A 21,572-nucleotide genomic window follows, 5' to 3' on the forward strand; every position below is an offset into this window, starting at 1 on the left:
TGAAAATCGCACCCGTTGCACCCCTTCCACTCCGCCGGCTCCATTCGGAGCCGGCATCCTCATGGTAGGGGCTTTCCCGCTGGGCTGGCAGGCAGTCACCCACCAGCCCAGTGGGAAACTCAGAATTACCGCGGCGGTCTTTTGACCGCGCAGAGGTATTCTGACGGCGGAACTTTGGCGGTCGGCCTCCGCCGACCGCCAAAGTCAGAATGAGGGCCATAGTAATGTGTTTTATGTGTCCTGACAGTGAAATACTGTAAATTCATTTTCTTACTGTTGCAAGGCCTGTCCCTCTCATAGGTTAACATGGGGGCTACCTTTAAATCTGATTCATGTGTAGATTCCCTTTGGGAGCGGATGGACATGTGGAGTTTGGGGTCTCTGAGCTCACAATTTAAAAATACATATTTTTGTAAAGTTGATTTTAAGATTGTGTGTGTTTGAAAATGCCACTTTTAGAAATTAGAAAGTGAGCATTTCCTTGCTTAAACCATTTCTGTGACTCTGCCTGTTTGTGGAATCCCTGTCTGGGTCAGTTTGACAGTTGGGCTGGTTGCACCTCTCACTAGACAGTGGCACAAAGGAAGCTGGGGTGTAGTCTGCATTTCCTGATGACCCATCTGTGCTAGGAGGGAGGGAAGGAGTGGTCACTCACACCTGAACGGGCTGTGCCTACCCTCATACTATGCAATCTCCAAACCCATGGTGTGTGTCCCGGGCCTGGCCTGGGCAAGGCAAGATTTCACAAACAAGAGAGTCTTTCCTTTGAAGTAAGCCTACTTCAAATGTCAAAATGGGTATAAAAAGGGTACCCACAGCCACAGACTTTAGAACACTTCTGGAAACCAAGAGGAACCTCTGCCTGGAGAAGAGCTGAAGACCTGAGGAAGAAGGGCAACCCTGCATGTGACTGTGCTTTGTGGAGCTATCCTGCAGTTGCTGCTTCTGCCTGTGCTAGAGGATAAAGACTGGACTTTGTGTTGCCTTCCTTCTTGTGAAGAACTCTCCAAGGGCTTGACTTAGAGCTTGCCTCCTGTTGTTTGAAGTCTCAGGGACAGCAAAGACTTCTCTCTGCCAGCACCTGGAGCCTCTGTTGAGACTCCTACTCTGCCCAGTGGTGCTCATCCAGTTCCTGGGACCCTGAAAGGAGAAGCTGACAGACCAAGAGTGGGAAATCCACTCACCTACTGCTGTGCAGGGAAAAGATCGACCTGACTCCCATCTGCGGCTGAAAAATTGATGCGCCGGCTTTGCGGCTGAAAATCAACACTCACCTGCAATGCGACCAGAAGATCGATGTCCACGGCTGGAGAAACGACGCGCAGCATGGCTGACAGAGGCTGGTGAGATGGCAACCCACGCTGCGTGGTCTTCAGATCATCGTGCAGCAGGATTTTGGCCGCAAACATCGCTGGGTGTGTAAAAATGATGCGAGGCCTGCCCGGATCCGAGAGTACAGTTCGAAACAATGCATCGCTTTCCTGCGGGAAGAAGAAACCACGCACGCCGGCTTGACTGAAGGAAAAATGACACACAGTCTCGCTCATGAGTTATATCAACGCATCACAAGCCCTTTTTGATGCACACTCGCCCGTGCAGGATTATTTTTGACGCACCCAGGTACATTTCCACGCTAACTGTGTCAGCATTGTGTTTAAAATTACATAAAGACTCTTTTTGGTTTTTAACTGATAACTTGACTTGTGTATTATGGATTTTTGTCGTTTTGGTCTTGTTTTGTTTAGATAAATATTTTCTATTTTTCTAAACCTGTGTTGTGTCATTTTGTAGTGTTTTCATAGAATTACTGTGTGTGTTGGTACAAATACTTTACACCTAGCACTCTGAAGTTAAGCCTACCTGCTCATGCCAAGCTACCTTGCTTGGATGGGGGTAACCTGACTGCCAACCAAAGATCCCATTTTTAACAGAGGTCACAAGCAAATGCTTAATTAACCTATGCTCATCTTTGGGTAGATTGACACAGAGCAGTCAGACTTAACTCAGTCCTTCAGAGCAGCAGAGTGGCAGTCTCTTCAGTAGCACAGCAGCAGAGCAACCCTTCTTCCCTGCAAAATACCCAAAGGTCCAGAAGTGTACTTAATAGTTGGTGTCTGGGGTCCACTATTTTTACCTGGGACTTCGTTTGAAGTAGAAGACTCTTCTAGAGGTTTTTCACCCCTGAGGAGTCAGGCATCCCCTTCTTCCCTGTCTGACCTTAGTCTGTCTGGAGTCACAATAGACCAGTGGCAAATCTTTTGTGAAGGTGCTCAGGCACAGCATTTGTGATGTGCAAGTGTGGAAGATGACAGCTCCTTCCCTTCGTTAACTCAGAATGGTCCATCCTGCCAACACCTATATTATATTTGTCTCACTGTCTGGAAGCAGTACACAAAGATGACCTGCAAGTTACACCTAGTCATGTGACACCATGACCAGACTGTATGCACCAAACGTTTAGGGCAAGAAAATACCAACTTTATAAAAGTGGCACTTTCAGAATTGTGATTAAAAGTCACATTTTACCATCAAAGTGAGCGTTTAATTACAATTCTTTAGGCAGCAACCTCAACCTCTTAACCTGGTACCAATTGGATGTTACAGCTTATTAAATGTCATAAGGTAACTCCAATGTTATCCTATGGGAGAGATTGGCCTTGCAGTTGTGAAAAACAAATGGAAGAGTTTTTCATTACCATTTCATGTCAAACGTAAAGGTACATGTCAACTTTTTAAATACACTGCCGCCTGCCTTCTGGCCTTTCCAGGGCCTACCTTTAGAGTGACTTATATGTATTGAAAGGAAGGTTTGGGTCTGGCAAAAAGTTTATTTTTTCGGGCCAAAATAGCTAATTGAAACTACACACACATGCTGCAATGGCAAATATGCAACATGTTTATGGGTCTACTTAAGTGAGTGGCACAATCATTGGTACAGGCACACTATAAGCATTTGATTTACAGGCCACTGGTACATGTAGTGCCATTTTACTAGGACTAAAAAGTAAATTAAAGAAGCCAACTTGGGTGCACGCCAAATCTAACATGTTTTAAGTATGGAGCACAATCACCTTAGCACTGGTTAGCAGTAGTAAAGCATGCAGAGTCCTAGAAGCTAACAAAATTGGGGATCAGAAAACAGGATGTTGAAGGCAAAAAGTTTGGGGTTAACCTTGCAGAAAAGGTTGTCTAACAAATGTGCGCCTTTGAAGCATGGCAGCCTGTGTTTTTCCCCACTGCTTTTGCATGGGTATGTGCTACCCAACAATATCCAGAGCCTACCCATACGTTCTGGAGCATGCTGTACTAAACCAAGGAGGGTGCATTATTACTTGATGTAGAGTTAGATTGCACTGACCTGAAAACCTTAGTACCCGATGTAGAGTTAGACTGCACTGACCTCAAAACACAGAAATGCAGTAACACAGTACCTGATGTTTAAGTAGATTGCACTGTCCTGAAAACATAGCACCAGGGAACCATGGGTTAGCTGCTGAAGGAACCTTCTTGATTTGATTAAAAGCATGCACTCCATGGCATGCAGAGCACGTTTTGTGGGAGTATTGAATATTCTGAGCTCTAGGATGGACCTGTTTGACCTTCCACATTTCCCTTTAATGAAATATGTGCACAAGTAAAGCTGATTCCCGTATTGGCATTGTGAATTCTTTTTTTTTTCTTTTTCCTGTATTTTATGGTGTTTTGACCAAAAATACATTTTACCTAACTGACTTCAGGAAAGACGTGACTTTCAAAGATCCTGTAATTGTTTAAAAATGTAGAAATCTATTTCCAAATTTAGTGATAAACCTATATGAAACCTAAATTACTGGTTAAAAAATTCAGATTTTACCAAAACTGTTAAATTGTAGTAAACACAGTAAGAAGCCTCCAATTTAAAAACATTTAGAGAAATTCAATAAACAAAATGATGTCTAAATGGCAGAAATCCAATAAGGGGAAACAGGAAATTATTTTTTAAAGTTTTAAATAAACCTTGACATATCCCAGGATGAGCTTCCAGGCCAACTGCACTGCAACCTGTGTCGGATATAGAAACCAAGTTTCGACTTGTCTGGAAGTCTTATCTTCTGACTTAGTCTATGAAATGGAATTCGAAACTCCTCAGTGGGGCAAAGGCAGCAGGTTGTGGCTGAGAAGGACACCAAAAGGCTGGATAGTTGCTAGATGAGGTCCCAGTAAAGCTGTTGATTTTTGCGAGGAAAGATCTGAGCATGTGAAATTGAACGTTTGTGCCCAAGTAAGGTCTCTTGTGAGCTGGATACTTTTGGCACCTTTGCCCAATGAAGATTTCTTCATTCAGACTTAAGGCCTGATTTAGATCTAGGGAATAAGCAATCACAAACATGACAGATATCCTATCCACCAAATTACGATTCCATTATATCCGAAGGTGATCGTAACACTGCCAACATGATATCCATCACGTTTGTGATGGAGTATTCCATCTGCCAAGATCTAAATCAGGCCCTTAGTTGCTTTCTTGCAGTTCAAATTCCTTAAGCACGGCAAGATTGCAAGTTATAGCCGAAAAGTCTCTACAGGGCCGGGCACCCTCTCTGCAATTCATTTGCTGCTGTGTGGGAGGAAACTGATTCTTTGACCCAGAGGCAACACACCTTCATCCGATTGACATTGCAGGTTTGTCTTGGTCCTCCGGGGATCGTTGGGACAAAATTATTCTAAGTCCGAAGGGGCATATGTACAAGAATTTACGCACAACTGCGCTAGCACAGTTGTGCTGCAACATTTTAAAGTAATTTCTTACCTCCATGTGTGCGCCATATTTAAGAAACGGACCACCATGGTGGTAAGAAGAGGCTAGTGTAAAAAAAAATGATGCTGAACTTTGCAACATTTCGCAAAAAACATTATGGTAGTGCCACAAAAGTGGCGTAAGCCTAATTAGCAGTACCTATTTTGATGCTAGTTCTTCTAGCTTTATTTTAGGCTGAAAAGAGTCCAAAAAAAGCCTGCGAAAATGCAAGGCAGAAACCATGAGGTGTCACACTGGAGAATGCAGGATAGGAGAGACCACAGCAAGATCTCAATGAGCCCAATACAGGCCTGGCTGTCCAGACAGACTCTCAGGAGAAGGGAAAAGGAAGAGGACGTGTAGGTTCAACATCTTGATCACAGAGGTGACGGAGCACCAACACCAGCACTTCATCACATCTAAATTGCCAATAGGTAGGAAGGAGGCCACATGGCAGTCCATAGTAGATAAAGTCAACAGTATGGCAGAGGTTAAAAGGATTGTGACACACTGTAAGAAGTGCTGGCATGATTGCAAGCACAGAACAAAAGAGGAACTGGCCAGCAAATGAAAGGCAGCACTGTAGACTGGAGGTGGAAGTCCAGAACCACAGGAGCAGCTGGATGAGCTGGACGAGATGGTGGCAGCGGTCATCCCTGAGAAGTTGGTGACAGGACACTACGGCATATGATGACCAACAACAACCACAGGATAAGTTGCAGTCGGTGGAATTGCTGTTACTAACAAATGTCATAAAGGGGAGGCACATAGGAGGCATGCAAAAGGGTTGCATGGGGGCACTATAATGGTTAAACACCAAACACATGTGATGTGCAGTTCCCCCCCCCCCACTATACGCACAGATCACTCCACAGCCTTCGCACCACTCCCTTCACTGCATCAACTGTACCATCTGGCCATGTTTAACTCTCATAGGGTATCATGCACAAGGCCTGTTGCGCATGGTGGGGAAGCAAGGGCTAGGATACACCTCCCTGCACCACTGGAAAAGGGCACAAATGTAACATACACATAACATATGGGCCATTTACCCAATAACTAACCTACCTATACTAACCTAACCTGCACTATCTTATCCTATCATATTCTTACAACTAATGTATCTACACCCCACTTAAAACACACCTATAGCCAAGGAAAACAGGAACCATAGCTAAACATTTACAAACTAAACATATAGCCTCAGCAATCATATATTTGTTTGTATTTTTTCAAAATGTTATGTATGTTTGTACTTTTTATTTTTAGCAGCACATATACCTAAAACCTCACCCTCCAAAACCCCCAAAAAAGAGTTACCCAAATACCCACCCCCAAGAAAAAAAATACTATGTTCTACAACTAATCTACACTACGCTAACTTATCTAACCCTAACTATCTAAGTACCACAACTATGAAGAAAAATATATACAAGGGGAAGGGAAGTAGTTTCCATTAGGACCATAGTCCTCGTCAGTGCCTCATCACTGCAGCCTTGATCTCTCTGAGAATCTGCATCATCTGCTCAGTCCTGTATTCAAGTCTGGCAATCCTATATTTCTGATCCGCAATCTCTTTGTGAAATTCCTGCAGATAGGGTGGCTCAAGATATGTAAGTACAGCCTGTGGACCGGTGGGGGCACTCATTGTTGCAGCTGGTGTTGGTGGTCATTCCCCTGTAGAGCCTGCCCTGTCTGTGGCTACAGACCTGCCTGAAGTGTGGGTGCTGGAGGTGCATGGTTTCTTGGGTGGTCCCCCTTGAGGGAATGCCTTCCATGAGCCCGATGCTTGCTCCCTCTCATAGAGCTGCCCCATCCTCCAGTAGCCCTTCATGACCAGATGTATGTGGTGCGAGCATTTCCCGTGCTTCTCAAACTTACCCTTCAGAGATGGGGTCATGTTTGCAGCGGCAACATGAATTAGACATTTCAACTAAATTTAAATTATGCAAATGAGCAACAGGCATGCAATGAAAATACCATCTGTAGTACTCACACGTTGGCCAGCTCAAATCATAAGGCCATCCTGAAGGGCCAGATTAATACACATCTGCACACCAATCATCATCTCCACATTGCTCATGTCCAAGGTATCAAGACTAGCTAATGTTGCACTATAACATTGAACCAGCTTGGAAAATCTTCAAAGGACTATGTCACAATTGACTAAGATTATCAAACACATCAGCCATGTGACTATGATAGGTCACACTCATCATGTTGGATTGCTCATCATTGTCCCTCATGCTTGCGTAGGTGTCCTTAGATTCATTGGCACGTACCAAACTCATCTGAGCAAGCACTGCAAGATAAATGTGGTCTCACAACAGTTTGTGCCTCATATGGCAAGGACAGATGTCTGGGCACATTGCTACATGGAAAATGGATGTGACAGGTATCATATGTGAAAATGGAGGATGGCACAGTCAGCCATGTCACACACAGACACATCTCTGGACTACAGCTGCACCACTTTGTGTGTCTCATTTACAAGCCGCTAGTGCCACAGGAGCTTCACTATTTACCACCTTCCTGTATTCCCATGTGTACAATATGTGTACATATGTCAGGGAACATGCATTATTCGGATCACACCACGCAGATGGCACATTTCTACAGTTGGTGTAGCCACACAGTTTAGGATAGCTAACCCATGTGCTCAACATGTTCATGCACATGATACCCTTGCTAAGTGTATATCCAGGGATGCTGTTGTGTATATCCAGGGATAACCCACCCCATGAAAGGTCATTTGTGTGACAATCTAATGTGTATCCCACAGGACTACCATCAGGCTGCCATGCAACATCAATAACTTACAGGGGTGCCTTACATGTAAGAAAAGGGAGGGTTTAGGACTGGCAAGTGGGTACACTTGCCAAATCAAATTTACAGTTTAAAACTGCACACAGAGACACTGCAGTGGCAGGTCTGAGCCGTGTTTACAGAGCTACTAATGTGGGTGGCACAACTAGTGCTGCATGCCCACTAGTAGCATTTGATGTACAGGCCCTGGGCACCTCTAGTGCACTGTACTAGGGACTTACCAGTAAATCAAATATGCCAATCATGGATGAACAGATTACATACACATTTTGCATAGGAGCACTTGCACTTTAGCACTGGTTAGCAGTGGTAAAGTGCCCGGAGTAACAAAAACAGCAAAAACAGAGTCCAGTACACATCAACAACCTGGGAAATAGAGGCAAAAAGTTAAGGGAGACCACGCCAAGGATGAAAAGTCTAGCAGTGGCGAAAATTAATTTTGAAATTCCACCTCCTTGGACTTGATCAGTGTTTCTTACATGGAAGCCATCTTGCTTCTTTTTGTGCTAAGTATCTTTCCTCTAAGGTGAATGGCTTTGTAATTCATTGTCTTTTCTGAGGTTAACCCTCTCTGTTAGACCTGACAGACTTGGGATGGTCTTCCCCCAACTTTTTGCCTGCCTCCCTCCATTTTTTTAATCTCATTTTTGCTGGTTTTAGGACTCTGCACATATTACCACTGCTGGCTAGTGCTAAAGTGGCTGTGCTCTCTCTCATGGGAACATTGACTCCTATCCAAATGATATATTTAATTGTGCCACCCACATAAATAGCCCATTAACCATGCCTTAAGCCTGCCATTGCAAGGCCTATGGGTGTAGTTTTACAGCTACACCAACCTGACATTTAAGACCCTTTGCCAAGCCATAAACTCCCTTTTTATTACATAAGTCACTCCTACGGTATGCCCTATGTTACCCACAGGGCAGGGTGCTGTTTACTTCAAAGGCAGGACATGTAATTTTAAGGTGTACATGTCCTAGTGATGAAAAACTCCTAAAAACGTTTATCCCTATTGTGAAGACTGCTCCTCTCATAGGCCAGCAGTGGGAATTCCTTTTTCCTGATCAGAAAGGAGTAGATACCTCATGTGTCATGTTTGTAGAGTAGTAATGATAAATACTCCTTACTGGTAAAGCTGGATTTAACATTAGTACTTTAGAAATGCCACTTTTAGAAAGTAGGCATTTATCTATTCTTACTGCTCTATGTACCTTACAGTCTTCCTCCAATCCCCATCTGGCTTGTGCTGGGTGACAGCTCCCCTTGTTCATTCCACTCAGACAGCCATAAACACAGTACACTGAACTTATGGGTCACCCTGGGCAGGAAGGGTGGAGTGGCTCTCACTTACACTTTAAAGGGTAGTGGCCTTATCCCACACAAATGACTGTTAACCCCACACGGATCACCTGGCAGACAGGACTGGTCTTGAAAGGGGGACTGGTGTACTTCAAAATCATTCTTTGAAGTCTCTCCCACTTCAAAGGCACCTTTGGGTACAAGTAGTGGTCTCTGGCCCCATCTAATCAGAACCTTCTTGACCTGGCACTAAAGCTGCTCAAAGGACTCAACTGAACTGCTTTCTAGGATTACTGCTTTCCTGCTTGTTGCCCTGCTGTCCTCTGACGCTGCTGAAGCACTATGCCTTCCCTCCCAGAGTGATCTCTTAGGGCCTGCTGGCTTACCCCCTGCTTCTGAAGTCTGAGGGTTATCAAAGACTTCCCCATTGCTGTCTGACTCCACAAACCATGAGTCCTGCACCTGAGGAAAAAATTGAATGCTGCACACTCCCCACAGATAGCATGTGCCTGATCATCAACTGGATTAAAAACAACCCCTGCGTGCTGTTTCTGTAACTCCGATACCAAAGCTCTCGGCCATGTGGTTAGGCACCGCCGCACCAAAGGAAATTCCTTCCAGTACATTCTTGCTGGTCAGGTTCAGCCACGCAGAGGATTTCGACGTGTCAGCTGTTCGCCACCTGCTGGAAAGACAGCCACGCTGGTGTGCGATGCTGACCCCCACCCCGACTCCTTGAGGACAGCCGGTATGATGAACCCCTGCATTGCCTTCGCATGCCAGAGTGCCTCAAGAACTGAGATACTGTCTATAAGACCTCGACCTGTGAGGTTCATAAACACCCCCAACATACCCACTGACACTTGCCCTCTTTTACATGCTCTGGTTACAAAGGACCTGTGCAGACACCTAAACGATTGCCATTTGGGGGCGATATAACAGGAACTTTTGCAAACCTTTACCAATCCACTGTGGGATTAGAGACACTTTTCTTCTGCGATTGCTGTTGCACTGTATTTCTACCAAAATACTTTCAAGGTTCATATCTATCTTTCTGTCTTATCTTATCCCGATAAAGATTCTCTATTTTTCTAACCTGGTGATGAGTCTGTTTGTGGTGTCACACTTTAATACTGTATGAGTTACTATACAAAAGCTTTACACATTATCTTCTAAGTTAAACCTGGCTGCTCTGTGCCAAACTACCAGAGAGTTAGCACAGGATAATTTAGGTTATGTTTTACCTTGCCCTAACTAGGATTGTGGTCCCTACTTGGACAAGGTGCATATCTTTGCGATATAGAGAATAATTGCTAACACTCTCTTTGACCTTGGTTCCTGAGAAGAGACAAGGCCTTCAATAAAAGGAAGAATGATGTGAGGTAGAGGGAAAAACCTGCTCTTATCCCCCTGGATTTTGTTGGTAAAAATGACTGAAGTGAAGGGGCATGCTCAGGATAGTAGTATCAGTATTAGTAAGCTAGAAGCAGCACAGAAAGCTTTGCAACGGGCAACAAAATTGTTTGCTTTAGCACTTGCCTAGAAGTGGGCAGTAGAGCTATGTGCCTTATGACAGGTACTGTATGAAGAGGTGAGAAATATTGCTTTGATACAGTAGCTGTTGAAACAAAGAATCTGAGTGCCACAGTTCAAGTCCTGCATGAAACAGAAATCGGCGTGTGATCGGGTGGCTGGAAAGGACAAGCTGGAAGAAGGGATCTGTGAAATTCAGGGGCTGATGTGTGGCACTACCGTGACAATGGAACACCTCACTATGTACCTCGATATGACTAAAATACCTTACATATGTATTGCATGATTAGATAGTTGGCTGACAAAGTTTTCGAAACATAAAATCCCTCATCTTGCTCGGGCTTGTAAAATAATACATTAATACTACACACAGTTACTGATAGTGCATGCCTCATTTTTTCCAGGTGCAGTACTAATACATCTTTATGAGTTCCTTGATTCAGAATATGTCTAAAGTCTTCTTACCACATATTTCCCCATTTCAAACTAAAAAGCTCATAACATTGTTGTTGGACTTTTTTGCTTATGCAGGGTCATCCCCAATCTTTTTGCCTCCTGCCTCCTATTTTTTTCTGACCTGTTGGCTTTTGAACTCTGAGCACTTTACCACTGCTAACCTGCTAACCAGTGCTAAAGTGCATATGCTCTCTGTGTAAATTGTATGTGATTGGTTTATCCATGACTGGCATATTTGATTTACTAGTAAGTCCCCAGTAAAGTGCACAGGTGCCAGGGCCTGTAAATCAAATGCTACTAGTGGGCCTGCAGCACTGGTTGTGCCACCCACATAAGTAGCTCTGTAATTATGTCTCAGACCTGCCACTGCAGTGTCTGTGTGTGCGGTTTTACATGTAAATTCGACTTGGCAAGTGTACCCACTTGCCAGGCCTAAACCTTCCCTTTTCTTACATGTAATACACCCCTAAGGTAGGCCCTAGGTAGCCCCAAGGGCAGGGTGCAGTGTCTGGTTAAGGTAGGACATATAGTAATGTGTTTTATATGGCCTGACAGTGAAATATTGCTAAATTCGTTTTTCACTGTTGAAAGGCCTGTCCCTCTCATAGGTCAACATGGGGGCTACCTTTAAATTTGATTAAAGTGTACATTCCCTTTGGGAGCAGATGGACATGGGGAATTTGGTGTATCTGAGTTCACATCTTGAAAATACATATTTTAGTAAAGTTGCTTTGAAGATTGTGTGTTTGAAAATGCCACTTTTAGAAAGTGAGCATTTTCTTGCTTATACTATTTCTGTGACTCTGCCTGTTTGTGGATTCCCTGTCTGGGTCAGTTTGTCAGTTGGGCTGGTTGCACCTCACACTAGACAGTGACACAGAAGGAGCTGAGGTGTAGTCTGCATTTCCTGATGAGCCATCTGTGCTGGGGGGGGGAGGAGTGGTCACTTACAACTGAAAGGGCTGTATCTGTCCTCACCCAACGCAGTAGTAGGCCTACTTCAAAGGGGAAATTGGGTATAAGAAGGGCACCCAAAACCACAGACTTTAGAACACTTATAGAAACAAGAGGAACCTCTGCCTGGAGAAGAGCTGAAGAGCTGAGGAGAAGTGCTGCCCTGCCTGTTACTGTGCTTTGTGGAGCTATCCTGCAGTTGCTGCTTCTGCCAGAGTAAGAGGGCAAAGACTGGACTTTGTGTGCCTTCCATCTTGTGAAGAAATCTTCAAGGGCTTGATTTAGAGCTTGCCTCCTCTTGTTTGAAGTCTCAGGGACAGCAAAGACTTCTCTCTGCCAGAACTTGGAGTCTCTGGAGAGACTCCTGCTCTGACAAGTGGTGCCCTATCCAGTCCCTGGGCCCTTGAAAGGAAAGCTGGTGGAAATCCAAGGAAATCGACTTCGGACGACTTCGAACCGACACCGCTGCTGAATCCGGTGACGCCGCCTGCAACCGACTCCTAGATCTTCGCTCGAATGCAACGACCTTCGCAGGCCCAGCGCCGCTGTAGCCCCGCTGAAGTCTGCGACTCCGTGGAAGTCACTGCTCCACGTCGTGACCGACGACACTCGAATTGCGCGGATTCACCGTTTCGCACAGACGGTGCGATCCCCGATTTCGCGCATCGACTTGTTTTCACTCTTCACCAAAGGTACTGTACTTGGGGGTCTATGCGACTCCGTGAACGGCGCCGCTGGTGTCGGATTGTTGGGAACTACTCCGTCACAACGCCGTGTTAACACCTCATTGAAGCATTTTGTGTTTCTAAGTACCATTTTTTAGTTTAATCTTTAAAAATTCATAACTTGACTTGTGTATTTCGGATTTTTGTCATTTTGGTCTTGTTTTGTTTAGATAAATATTTCCTATTTTGTTAAACTGGTGTTGTGTCATTTTGTAGCGTTTTCATTAAGTTACTGTGTGTGTTGGTACAAATACTTTACACCTAGCATTCTGAAGTTAAGCCTACTGCTCTGCCAAGCTACCAAGGGGGTTAGCAGGGGTTAGCTGAGGTGATTCTCTTTAACCCTGACTAGAGTGAGGGTCCTTGCTTGAACAGGGGGTAACCTCACTGTCAACCAAAGACCCCATTTCTAACAATTGTTGTTTTCGTTCAAACAAATTTCACCAGGTTATATTTACCAAAAAGGTTTGTCAAAAACTACAGAGTCTATGCATTGATTTTGCAGAGTTTTAATACCCCTTCGAGTGCAAACTCCTGTTTGTGCCAGAAATGGTTTTGCAGCACAAAGAAAAAGTCATAGGTGTACAGCTCAACGCCTATCTATGTATGTAAGAGTATGTAAAGTGCTGAACCCATATAGAAAGTAGTGAAACACTGGATGGCTCAGAATGAAAATCTGTTTTTAGGCCACTAGAGGTTAAAATAATTATTCTCTTCTGTGCGTCAGTGAAACATACCTTATCCCAGGTCTTCAGAGGTCTGGAGGAAAATAAGTCTCCTGACTCACCTTCTTAGCCTGCTATGTACAGAAAAAACACCATTCCATCACCTTCTTAAAAATATACTAAGTTTTATAAGTTTTTTAAGGTTGGCTCCATACTTCACATGACAGTGATTTGGACTTATGATGTGGAAACTGACTTTTTTTTACCAAGCTATCATGATAAAGTTCACGCAGAGCACACAATCTAGTATTATGAATCTGGGGGGTTCTTATTACAAAAGTGACTGCTGAAAGTGGAAATTTAGACAGGTTTCTGCCACGGTTTTGTGCTGACCGGTGTCTTACGTCTTAATTAGTTGAAGTGTTCGAGCAGCAGCACTTGATGACCCTAGGCAGTGATAATTGGTTACCACTGTAACTTTAAAATGATGCGCAGTTTTTAACTGGAAATGTAGCAGCATGTATTGACCTCTCTAATGTAAATAACCGAAAGACATCACACAAAGCAAAACAGTAACACAAAAAACATAACTGGGCACAACAAAACGGTCAAAATGGAACATGAGACAACACCCAGAGAAGAACACAACAAAAATGCAATCATAAAGCACAAACTCACAACAGCACAAAACAGCACGTCACAACCACAACAAATTCCAGCTTAACGTGTTGGCCCTGAAACGCATTGGCATGTAAGCCTACAGGAAAGTGTTGCTAAATTGCTATGGAATTACAACTAGGAAAAAGTTTGAAAATCCTGTTTGAGCTTGCTGTCAAATTAGCTAACCTAGACCCCGTCTTTACAAACTGATTTAGGTGAATGTAGACGTTCCCTGTCACTGTTCTATACTTTGTTCTCTTTTTTCTGTGGTGTTGCAAAATAGTACACAATCCCACCGCCATTTAATAATCAATGTGCATTTGTTCCCCCCATATGTTTCATCCATGATGTTCTTGCAATGATATGGAATGGTGTTTTTGCATAACACTGTTTTCCTCCGGGAGACGCAAAGCTCAAGACATAGTGTATGCTTCCGGGCTGCATTTGAGCGGTAGTTACTTTGCTGTGCAGAAAGATGAACTGCTCAGCCGTGCTGCTATCGTGATGAATATGCAGTGCTTTCAACTAATGTTTTCATCTGTTACTGGGTATTTTCTTTCCCCCATCTGCTCTTTGTATATAACTCATCTTTATAGATTCTTTCGCCCTTTTATTGTTTACTATTTCAGTCTGCTGTAGTTACATTTACATTTAGCTACTTTTATCGCCCTTCTGCCGTTTTAAAGAGAAGATTAATCAAAAAGTTGGTGTCGCGAATCATTTGCTGCTCGTTTCGCTGATCTCTCACTCAAAATGGCCTGTAGCTTTTTTCCTAGAAACCATTTTCATAAAACGCATATGTGGCATACGTCCCCTTTATTATCAGCGTTCTTGTTGCTGTTTTATCAACACAAAATGCATTTGAACAGGTTATATAAATCAATTACTGCATTACAAGATTGCTGCTTTTCCTGGGTGATTTTTTTTTTTTTGTAGCACCACCTCGTGTGATTGTTCTTTTAACAGTTAAAGCCACACATTGAAATTGATTTGTGTTTTTGTTGGCATGGCGTGATCTGTGTGATTTACAGATGAAAAGGGGCAAGGCACCAGAAACGGGGATGTTATAGTATATAAACCCTTAGTTTTATTTGATTGTGAGGGCGACTATATCCAGTTATTTCTTCTTTTATGTGTGGTCCCTGTCATAACTAATTCGACAGACCTGCGAGATAAGAGCTTTACTTGGACCTGAAATTGCCGTCATTATGTTCTTGCCCAAAAGACACAATCCATTTTTGATAAAGTGGCACTTTCAAGCTTAATAAATGCTACAGTAATGACCCACACTGAGTGAATGAAGAAAGACTCCTGCACGCACACTGGCCACTCAGGCCATCCTTTGCCTAGCGCCATCGGTATCTCTTGCTCACGGACTGACAATAAAATAGAAAGATTTATTTAAAGTCCTTTTTTACTTCACACAGGCTTTGACTCATACCACTCGAAGATTGTATAAAGATGAAGGGGCTGTCGGATTTTGAACTACCAGTGAAAAATGAACAGGTGCCCATTTTATTTTATTTGACTGCAGAAAATAGAAAAGCAGTTTGCTGTGGAGAGATTTTTACTGTTTGCACATCATATTCTAATCTGTGAATGCAATGCATATTGTCAGTGAGATTTGATTTTAGGGTATTAAATGTTCTTAATGACGTACAGCCACTGAAATGTTCCTTCCTAAACAAGGGCAGAGAATCCATCCGCTTTAATAAATGAAACTGGGATTTTGTCAGTGCTCCCGGAAGCCGAACCCAAGGCGGGTCTGGAGTGGATCAGTTTTGTTTAACGACGATATTTTATGGAATTTAGAAACAAATCTGTTTGCATGCTGCTATTCTAGAAAATGCGATAGCAACAATGTATACACACTACACTGAGCACATGATGAGCTTAAAGTTGAAACAGCCTGACCCAAATTCAGAACAAATTAGTCTGCCAAAAACAGGCAGCTAATTGAACGTCTTAACCTGGTAATTTGCTTCAATAATATAATTCAAATAATGCTTACGCCATTGTAATCAGGTGTCTAGGCACTCTAGGCACTTATTACATTGCTAAGTAACATGCATGAAGCCTGGGTGTTGGTACAGGAAGGCCTGGCAAAGCTGGCATGGTGGACATTGTGGTACGATGAAGGGCAGGTTATGTATTGTCTGCATGCATGTGATTGTGTTGGCATCTTACATGAAAACAATAACAACTCGCTTGTCCTTCTTAGTAAGGATGACAGGAGGGAGTCATTTCTGGCATTAGTTGACAAGACCTTCTGTCGTTTGAAGAGCAACAGTAGGACTAGGATCTGCTGCATGTGCTCAGGCAAAGGTGACAAATGAACTGAGATTTTCTGTCAGGTGGTGTATAACAGTATACCACACAGTCACACTGATATCTGTGAAGTACATATGTTAACCGGAGGAGAAATACACAGTCCCAATAATCCCCTTGGCTTGAGAGTTGTGTGCAAACAATATGTGAATGCTGTCTTGAATGATTGTTGAGCTGAGGAAATGATCTGTCATCCTATGTGGTCTTGGTACTACATGCAGCTGGCTAGGACGTGGAGGACAGGAGTGCTTTTAATTTCTTGTGAAACATTAGATGGTCAGAAATGGGCCTGCTCAACAGAGGAAGAGAGTTTCACAGGATGGCAACTATGACAGAGAATGTAAGACCTCCAATATGAAATCTTTGGAAGCGAGACACTGGCCCACAGGAATAATTTAGTAGATTTGAGGATGTAAAGAGTTATATAAAGTATTAACCTGCTTCACAAATATACAAGTGTGCTACGATAAAGTGAGCAATGAACTAAATTGATAGATTGCATGTCATTCTCTTTTTGACTGTTCATGAGAGAAGGTGAGAAACACGACTTGTGATTGAAGTGTGAAGGTTTATACCTAACAGCAGGTGAACAATGGTGCTTTGGACAGTTTATGATCTGGAAAAAGGTAATTTCAGGAGCTCTATATAGAAGGTGTTGCAGTGGACCAAAGGAGGGATTAGGCTGCTTGGATTACTAAACATTTACCTTTCATACAGAGCAGTAAATTTAGCTTCTCAAAGTTAAGACTTGAGGAGGAGAATCCAAGCGTATGTATTCTTCTTTAGCTGAGCTGTACATGACATAAAACAATCACCCTCCCCCAACACATTATATGAAGCAGGACGTTGGAGAAAGTCTCAAAATCTGCACCCTTCGAGATAGGATGGAATGAGATAATCCAAGAACCAAGATCTAAGCCTTTTCCAAATTCAAACTTTCAACCATCCATGTGGCAACTACTCCATGTAGGCTCAAAAGGAGGCGAGGCCAGCATTATAGCCTGCAAAACAGAACAACATTTGGGTGTTGTTGGACTTTTGCTTATGCAGGGTCATCCCCAGTCTTTTTTGCCTCCTGCCTCCTAATTTTTTTCTGACATGTTGCTGTTGGCTTTTCAACTCTGAGCACTTTACCACTGCTAACCAGTGCTAAAGTGCATATGCTCTCCTGTTTAAATTGTATGTAAGTGGTTTATCCATGATTGGCATATTTGATTTACTAGTAAGTCCCTAGTAAGGTGCACTAGAGGTGCCAGGGCCTGTAAATCAAATGCTACTAGTGGGCCTGCAGCACTGGTTGTGCCACCCACATAAGTAGCTCTGTAATCATGTCTCAGACCTGCCACTGCAGTGTCTGTGTGTGTATTTTTACACTGTAAATTCGACTTGGCAAGTGTACCCACTTGCCAGGCCTAAACCTTCCCTTTCCTTACATGTAAGGCACCCCTAAGGTATGCCCTAGGTAGCCCCAAGGGCAGGGTGCAGTGTATGGATAAGGTAGGACATATAGTAATGTGGTTTATATGTCCTGACAGTGAAATACTGCCAATTTCGTTTTCACTGTTGCAAGGTCTGTCTCTCTCTCATAGGATAATATGGGGGCTACCTTTAAATATGATTAAAGTGTAGATTCCCCTAGAGAAGAGATGGACAGGTGGAGTTTGGGATCCCTGAACTCACAATTTAAAAATGCATCTTTTAGTAAAGATGATTTTGAGATTGTGAGTTTGGAAATGCCACTTTTAGAAAGTGAGCATTTTCTTGCTTAAACCATTCTGTGACTCTGCCTTGTTTGTGGATTCCCTGTCTGGGTCAGTTGACAGTTGGGTTGTTTTTCACCTCACACCAGACAGTGACACAAAGGGAGCTGGGGTGTGATCTGCATTCCTGATTAGCCATCTCTGCTAGGAGGGAGGGGTGGAGTGGTCACTCTCATCTGAAAGGACTGTGCCTGCCTCTGACAATGCTGTCTCCAGCCCCCTGGTGTGTGTCTGAGGCCTTGCCTGGGCAAGGCAGGATTTCACAAGAAGGTGTGAGTCCCCTTTGAAGAAAGGTGACTTCAAAGACTAAAATGGGTATAAGAAGGGCACCCAAACTTACAAACTTGAGAAACACTTCTGGAATCAAGAGGAACCTCTGCCTGGAGAAGAGCTGATCGCTGAGGAACAAGTGCTGCCCTGCCTGTGACTGTGCTTTGTGGAGCTTTCCTGCAGTGCTGCTTCTGCCTGAGTAAGAGGGCAAAGACTGGACTTTGTGTGCCTTCCATCTTGAAGAAGAAATCTCCAAGGGCTTGATGTAGAGCTTGCCTCCTGTTGTTGAAGTCTCAGGGATAGCAAAGACTTCTTCCTGCCAGCACCTGGAGTCTCTGGAGAGACCCCTACTCTGCTCTGTGGTGCCCTTCCAGTTCCTGGGACCCTGAAAGGAGAGGCTGGCAGCCTAAGGACAAAAATACACGCACCGAGCGCCGTGCGGAGAAAAGATCGACGCAAATCCGATCGCGGCTGAGAAAACGACGCGACGCCGGCTCCACAGCTGAGAAACGACGCCGCAGGAAACGCGACCGGAGAATCGACGCCCGGAGCAGGAGAAACGACGTGCAGCATCGCTGACGAAGGCTGAGAGATCGCAACCAGCGCCGCGGGACTTTCGGACCGTCGCGTGGCTGGCTTTTTCGACGCGCCTCGCCGTGCCGAGCTGTTTTCGACGCATATACCCGTGCAGGGTTATTTTCGACGCACACCGCCCGTGCGGGGTTATTTTTGCCGCAAACCAGGTACATTTTCACGCTAGCAGCGCTAGTGTGGTGTTACAACTACCTAAAGACTCTTTTTATTTTAAACCTTTAAAAAATCATAACTTGACTTGTGTATGTTGGATTTTTGTCGTTTTGGTCTTGTTTTGTCTAGATAAATATTTCCTATTTTTCTAAACTGGTGTTGTGTCATTTTGTAGTGTTTTCATTAAGTTACTGTGTGTGTTGGTACAAATACTTTACGCCCAGCACTCTGAGGTTAAGCCTACTGCTCTGCCAAGCTACCAAGGGGGTAAGCAGGGGTTAGCTGAGGGTGATTCTCTTTTATCCTAACTAGAGTGAGGGTCCTTGCTTGAACAGGGGGTAACCTGACTGTCAACCAAAGACCCCATTTCTAACATTGGTGATCAGCGGTCGGGATTTGGACTTGTATTTGTACTTGACATACAGTGATTAAGTGTACACTACTGTTTTGATCTCAGACCACTACGTGACCACATACTACTTGTCTTGTGATTCTGCTTTTTGTTCTCTGATGTCCTCCTGGAAGTATTGATAATATTTTTGGACTTTGCTTTTTGGTTGTGAAGCCTTTGCAGAATGGAAGTCAATTTCGGGCACCTATTTATGTATAAAAAGTGGCAGCTTAAAGCATTTTGCATGGAAAGGGGACTGGCTGTGAACAAGAAATCCAGAAGGGAGGATCTTGAGTCAGCCCTGTTTCAGTATGAATTGAAACGTTGTCAGGCAACACCACCAAATGAGTCTGAGGAGGATGACTACTCCGAAGAGGAGGAAACAGAAAGAGATGAGTGGCTCCTAGCTCGAATCCGGAGTCTGGAAGAGCTAGATGCAGAGCTTGAGAGGGCTGAGGAGGAGAGAGCCTTAGTCCTGGAAAAAGAAAGGATTGCAGCTCAAGAGCTGAGCTGTGAAGAGCTGAAGCTGGAGGCCATGAGGGCTGAGTCCAGTTCAGATGGTGGCAGCAAAAATCTTGTATCCAGTACTGCTGAAGAAGTGCACATGCCCAGAGATGTGGTGCCCTACTTGAAGGAGGGAGTTAACACACGCCAGGAGGTTCAGGGGTATGAGGTAGCTCCAGTGATGCACAGGGTCCCTGAGGTGGATTGGGGAACTGGCATGGGGAGTCATATTCCTACTGGTGGGAGGGACACTCTACTGACTCTAGTTGAGAGTGACAGGGAGAGGGGTTCCCCCCAGGTAGAAGTCCTGGTTATGGAGTGTGAAAACATCCCAGAAGAGTGTGGGTTGAGTGTCAGGGACAGTCAGGTACTGTCTCACCAGTCTCAGGAGGGTGATGTGGGGTGCTTTGTCAAAGCAGAGTCACTGGATGGTTGGGTGAAGGGTACTTTGGTTAATTCATGTGAGGGGCTGAGTGATGTAATTGCTGGAGAGCATATGTCTAGTCCTTATTTTCCAGAGCTATGCCAACACCAGGTGGAGTGTGAGTTCTCTGACCCCAGGGAGCTTACAATTGAGGCAGACTTCTGGGTGAGTACCAGAGAGTCTGAAGAGGCATTTGGGGGTGCTCCTGAGAGGAGTGGTCTAGGTAGTTCCCAACCAGGTGAGGTAGGGAAGGATTGTAGTGTCCCAGGTAGGTCCCAGTGTAGTGGGATGGGTGAGGGACCCCATGTCCAGTCTCAGAGGAGAGGGAATGGGGATGGGTTGAGGCCCAAGGTGCCCGAGATCCGGTCCCAGGTCCTGGAGGGTTCCCTGCGGGAACCCCAGGAGGGGAGCCTAGCCTGTACCATAGGGCCATCTGTTGAGGGAGACCCCACAGTGTCAGGAGAACTTGGGGGGGCGGCTGTAGCCAGCGTCCCACCAGTTCTGGTGTCTGGCAGTACCACTCCTAGTGAGGGGTTGCAGAAGTCCAGACAGAGGGTTGAGAGGGGGTTGCGGACCCCAGTGGAGAACCTGGAGGGTCAGGGGTCAGCTCTGAGTGCAGAGCCCCCCAGGAATGACCTTGGTGAGACCATTTCTGGGCTGGGGGGAATCCAGACTCTGTCAGATGGGCAGAGGTCAGGAGACCTGCGCCAGCCAGACTCTTGTATGGCCCTTGGGGAAAGTGTTTCCCTTGTGGGGGGTAGGTGTGCCCCCCAGGAAGTCCTGGTGCGCCAGGCAATGATTCAACCGCAGGATGGTGACTCTGGGTTGGATGATCAGGTTCAGGGGGTAAACTCTGACCTGATGGGGAGTACGTGTGCTCCCAAGGAAGTCCTGGTGCGCCAGGCAGTGGTTCAACCGCAGGGTAGTGACTCTGGGTTGGATTGCCAGATTCAGGGGGTAAGCTCTGATCTGGTAGGGGGTAGGTGTGCTCCCCTGGAAGTCCTGGTGTGCCAGGCAATGGTTCAACCGCAGGGTGGTGACTCTGGGTTGAATGATCAGGTTCAGGGGGTAAACTCTGACCTGATGGGGGGTAAATGTGCTCCCAAGGAAGTCCTGGTGTGCCAGGCAGTGGTTCAACCGCAGGGTGGTGACCCTGGGTTGGATGACCAGGTTCAGAGGGTAAACTCTGACCTGGTAGGGGGTAGGTATGCCCCCCAGGAAGTCCTGGGTTGCCAGGCAGTGATCCAGTC

At 44.8% G+C, this 21,572-nt stretch overlaps 1 protein-coding gene across 5 annotated transcripts in view; it reads left to right on the forward strand.

Annotated features, from left to right (window-relative positions):
* The window catches only part of SGCZ (sarcoglycan zeta), a 4,310,842-nt gene that overhangs the window by 2,318,466 nt on the left and 1,970,804 nt on the right, over nt 1–21,572 (forward strand). For 2 of the 5 annotated variants that reach the window (XM_069200719.1, XM_069200728.1), the window contains exon 7: nt 15,326–15,404. The exons of the other annotated variants lie outside the window; for them this stretch is intronic. In XM_069200719.1, the coding sequence (XP_069056820.1) occupies nt 15,360–15,404 (45 nt within the window). In that variant the 5' untranslated portion in view covers nt 15,326–15,359. The remainder of the gene's footprint in view (nt 1–15,325; nt 15,405–21,572) is intronic. 5 annotated transcript variants of the gene reach the window in all.

Source organism: Pleurodeles waltl, chromosome 1_2, assembly GCF_031143425.1.
Source record: "Pleurodeles waltl isolate 20211129_DDA chromosome 1_2, aPleWal1.hap1.20221129, whole genome shotgun sequence".
NCBI classification, from domain to species: domain Eukaryota; kingdom Metazoa; phylum Chordata; class Amphibia; order Caudata; family Salamandridae; genus Pleurodeles; species Pleurodeles waltl.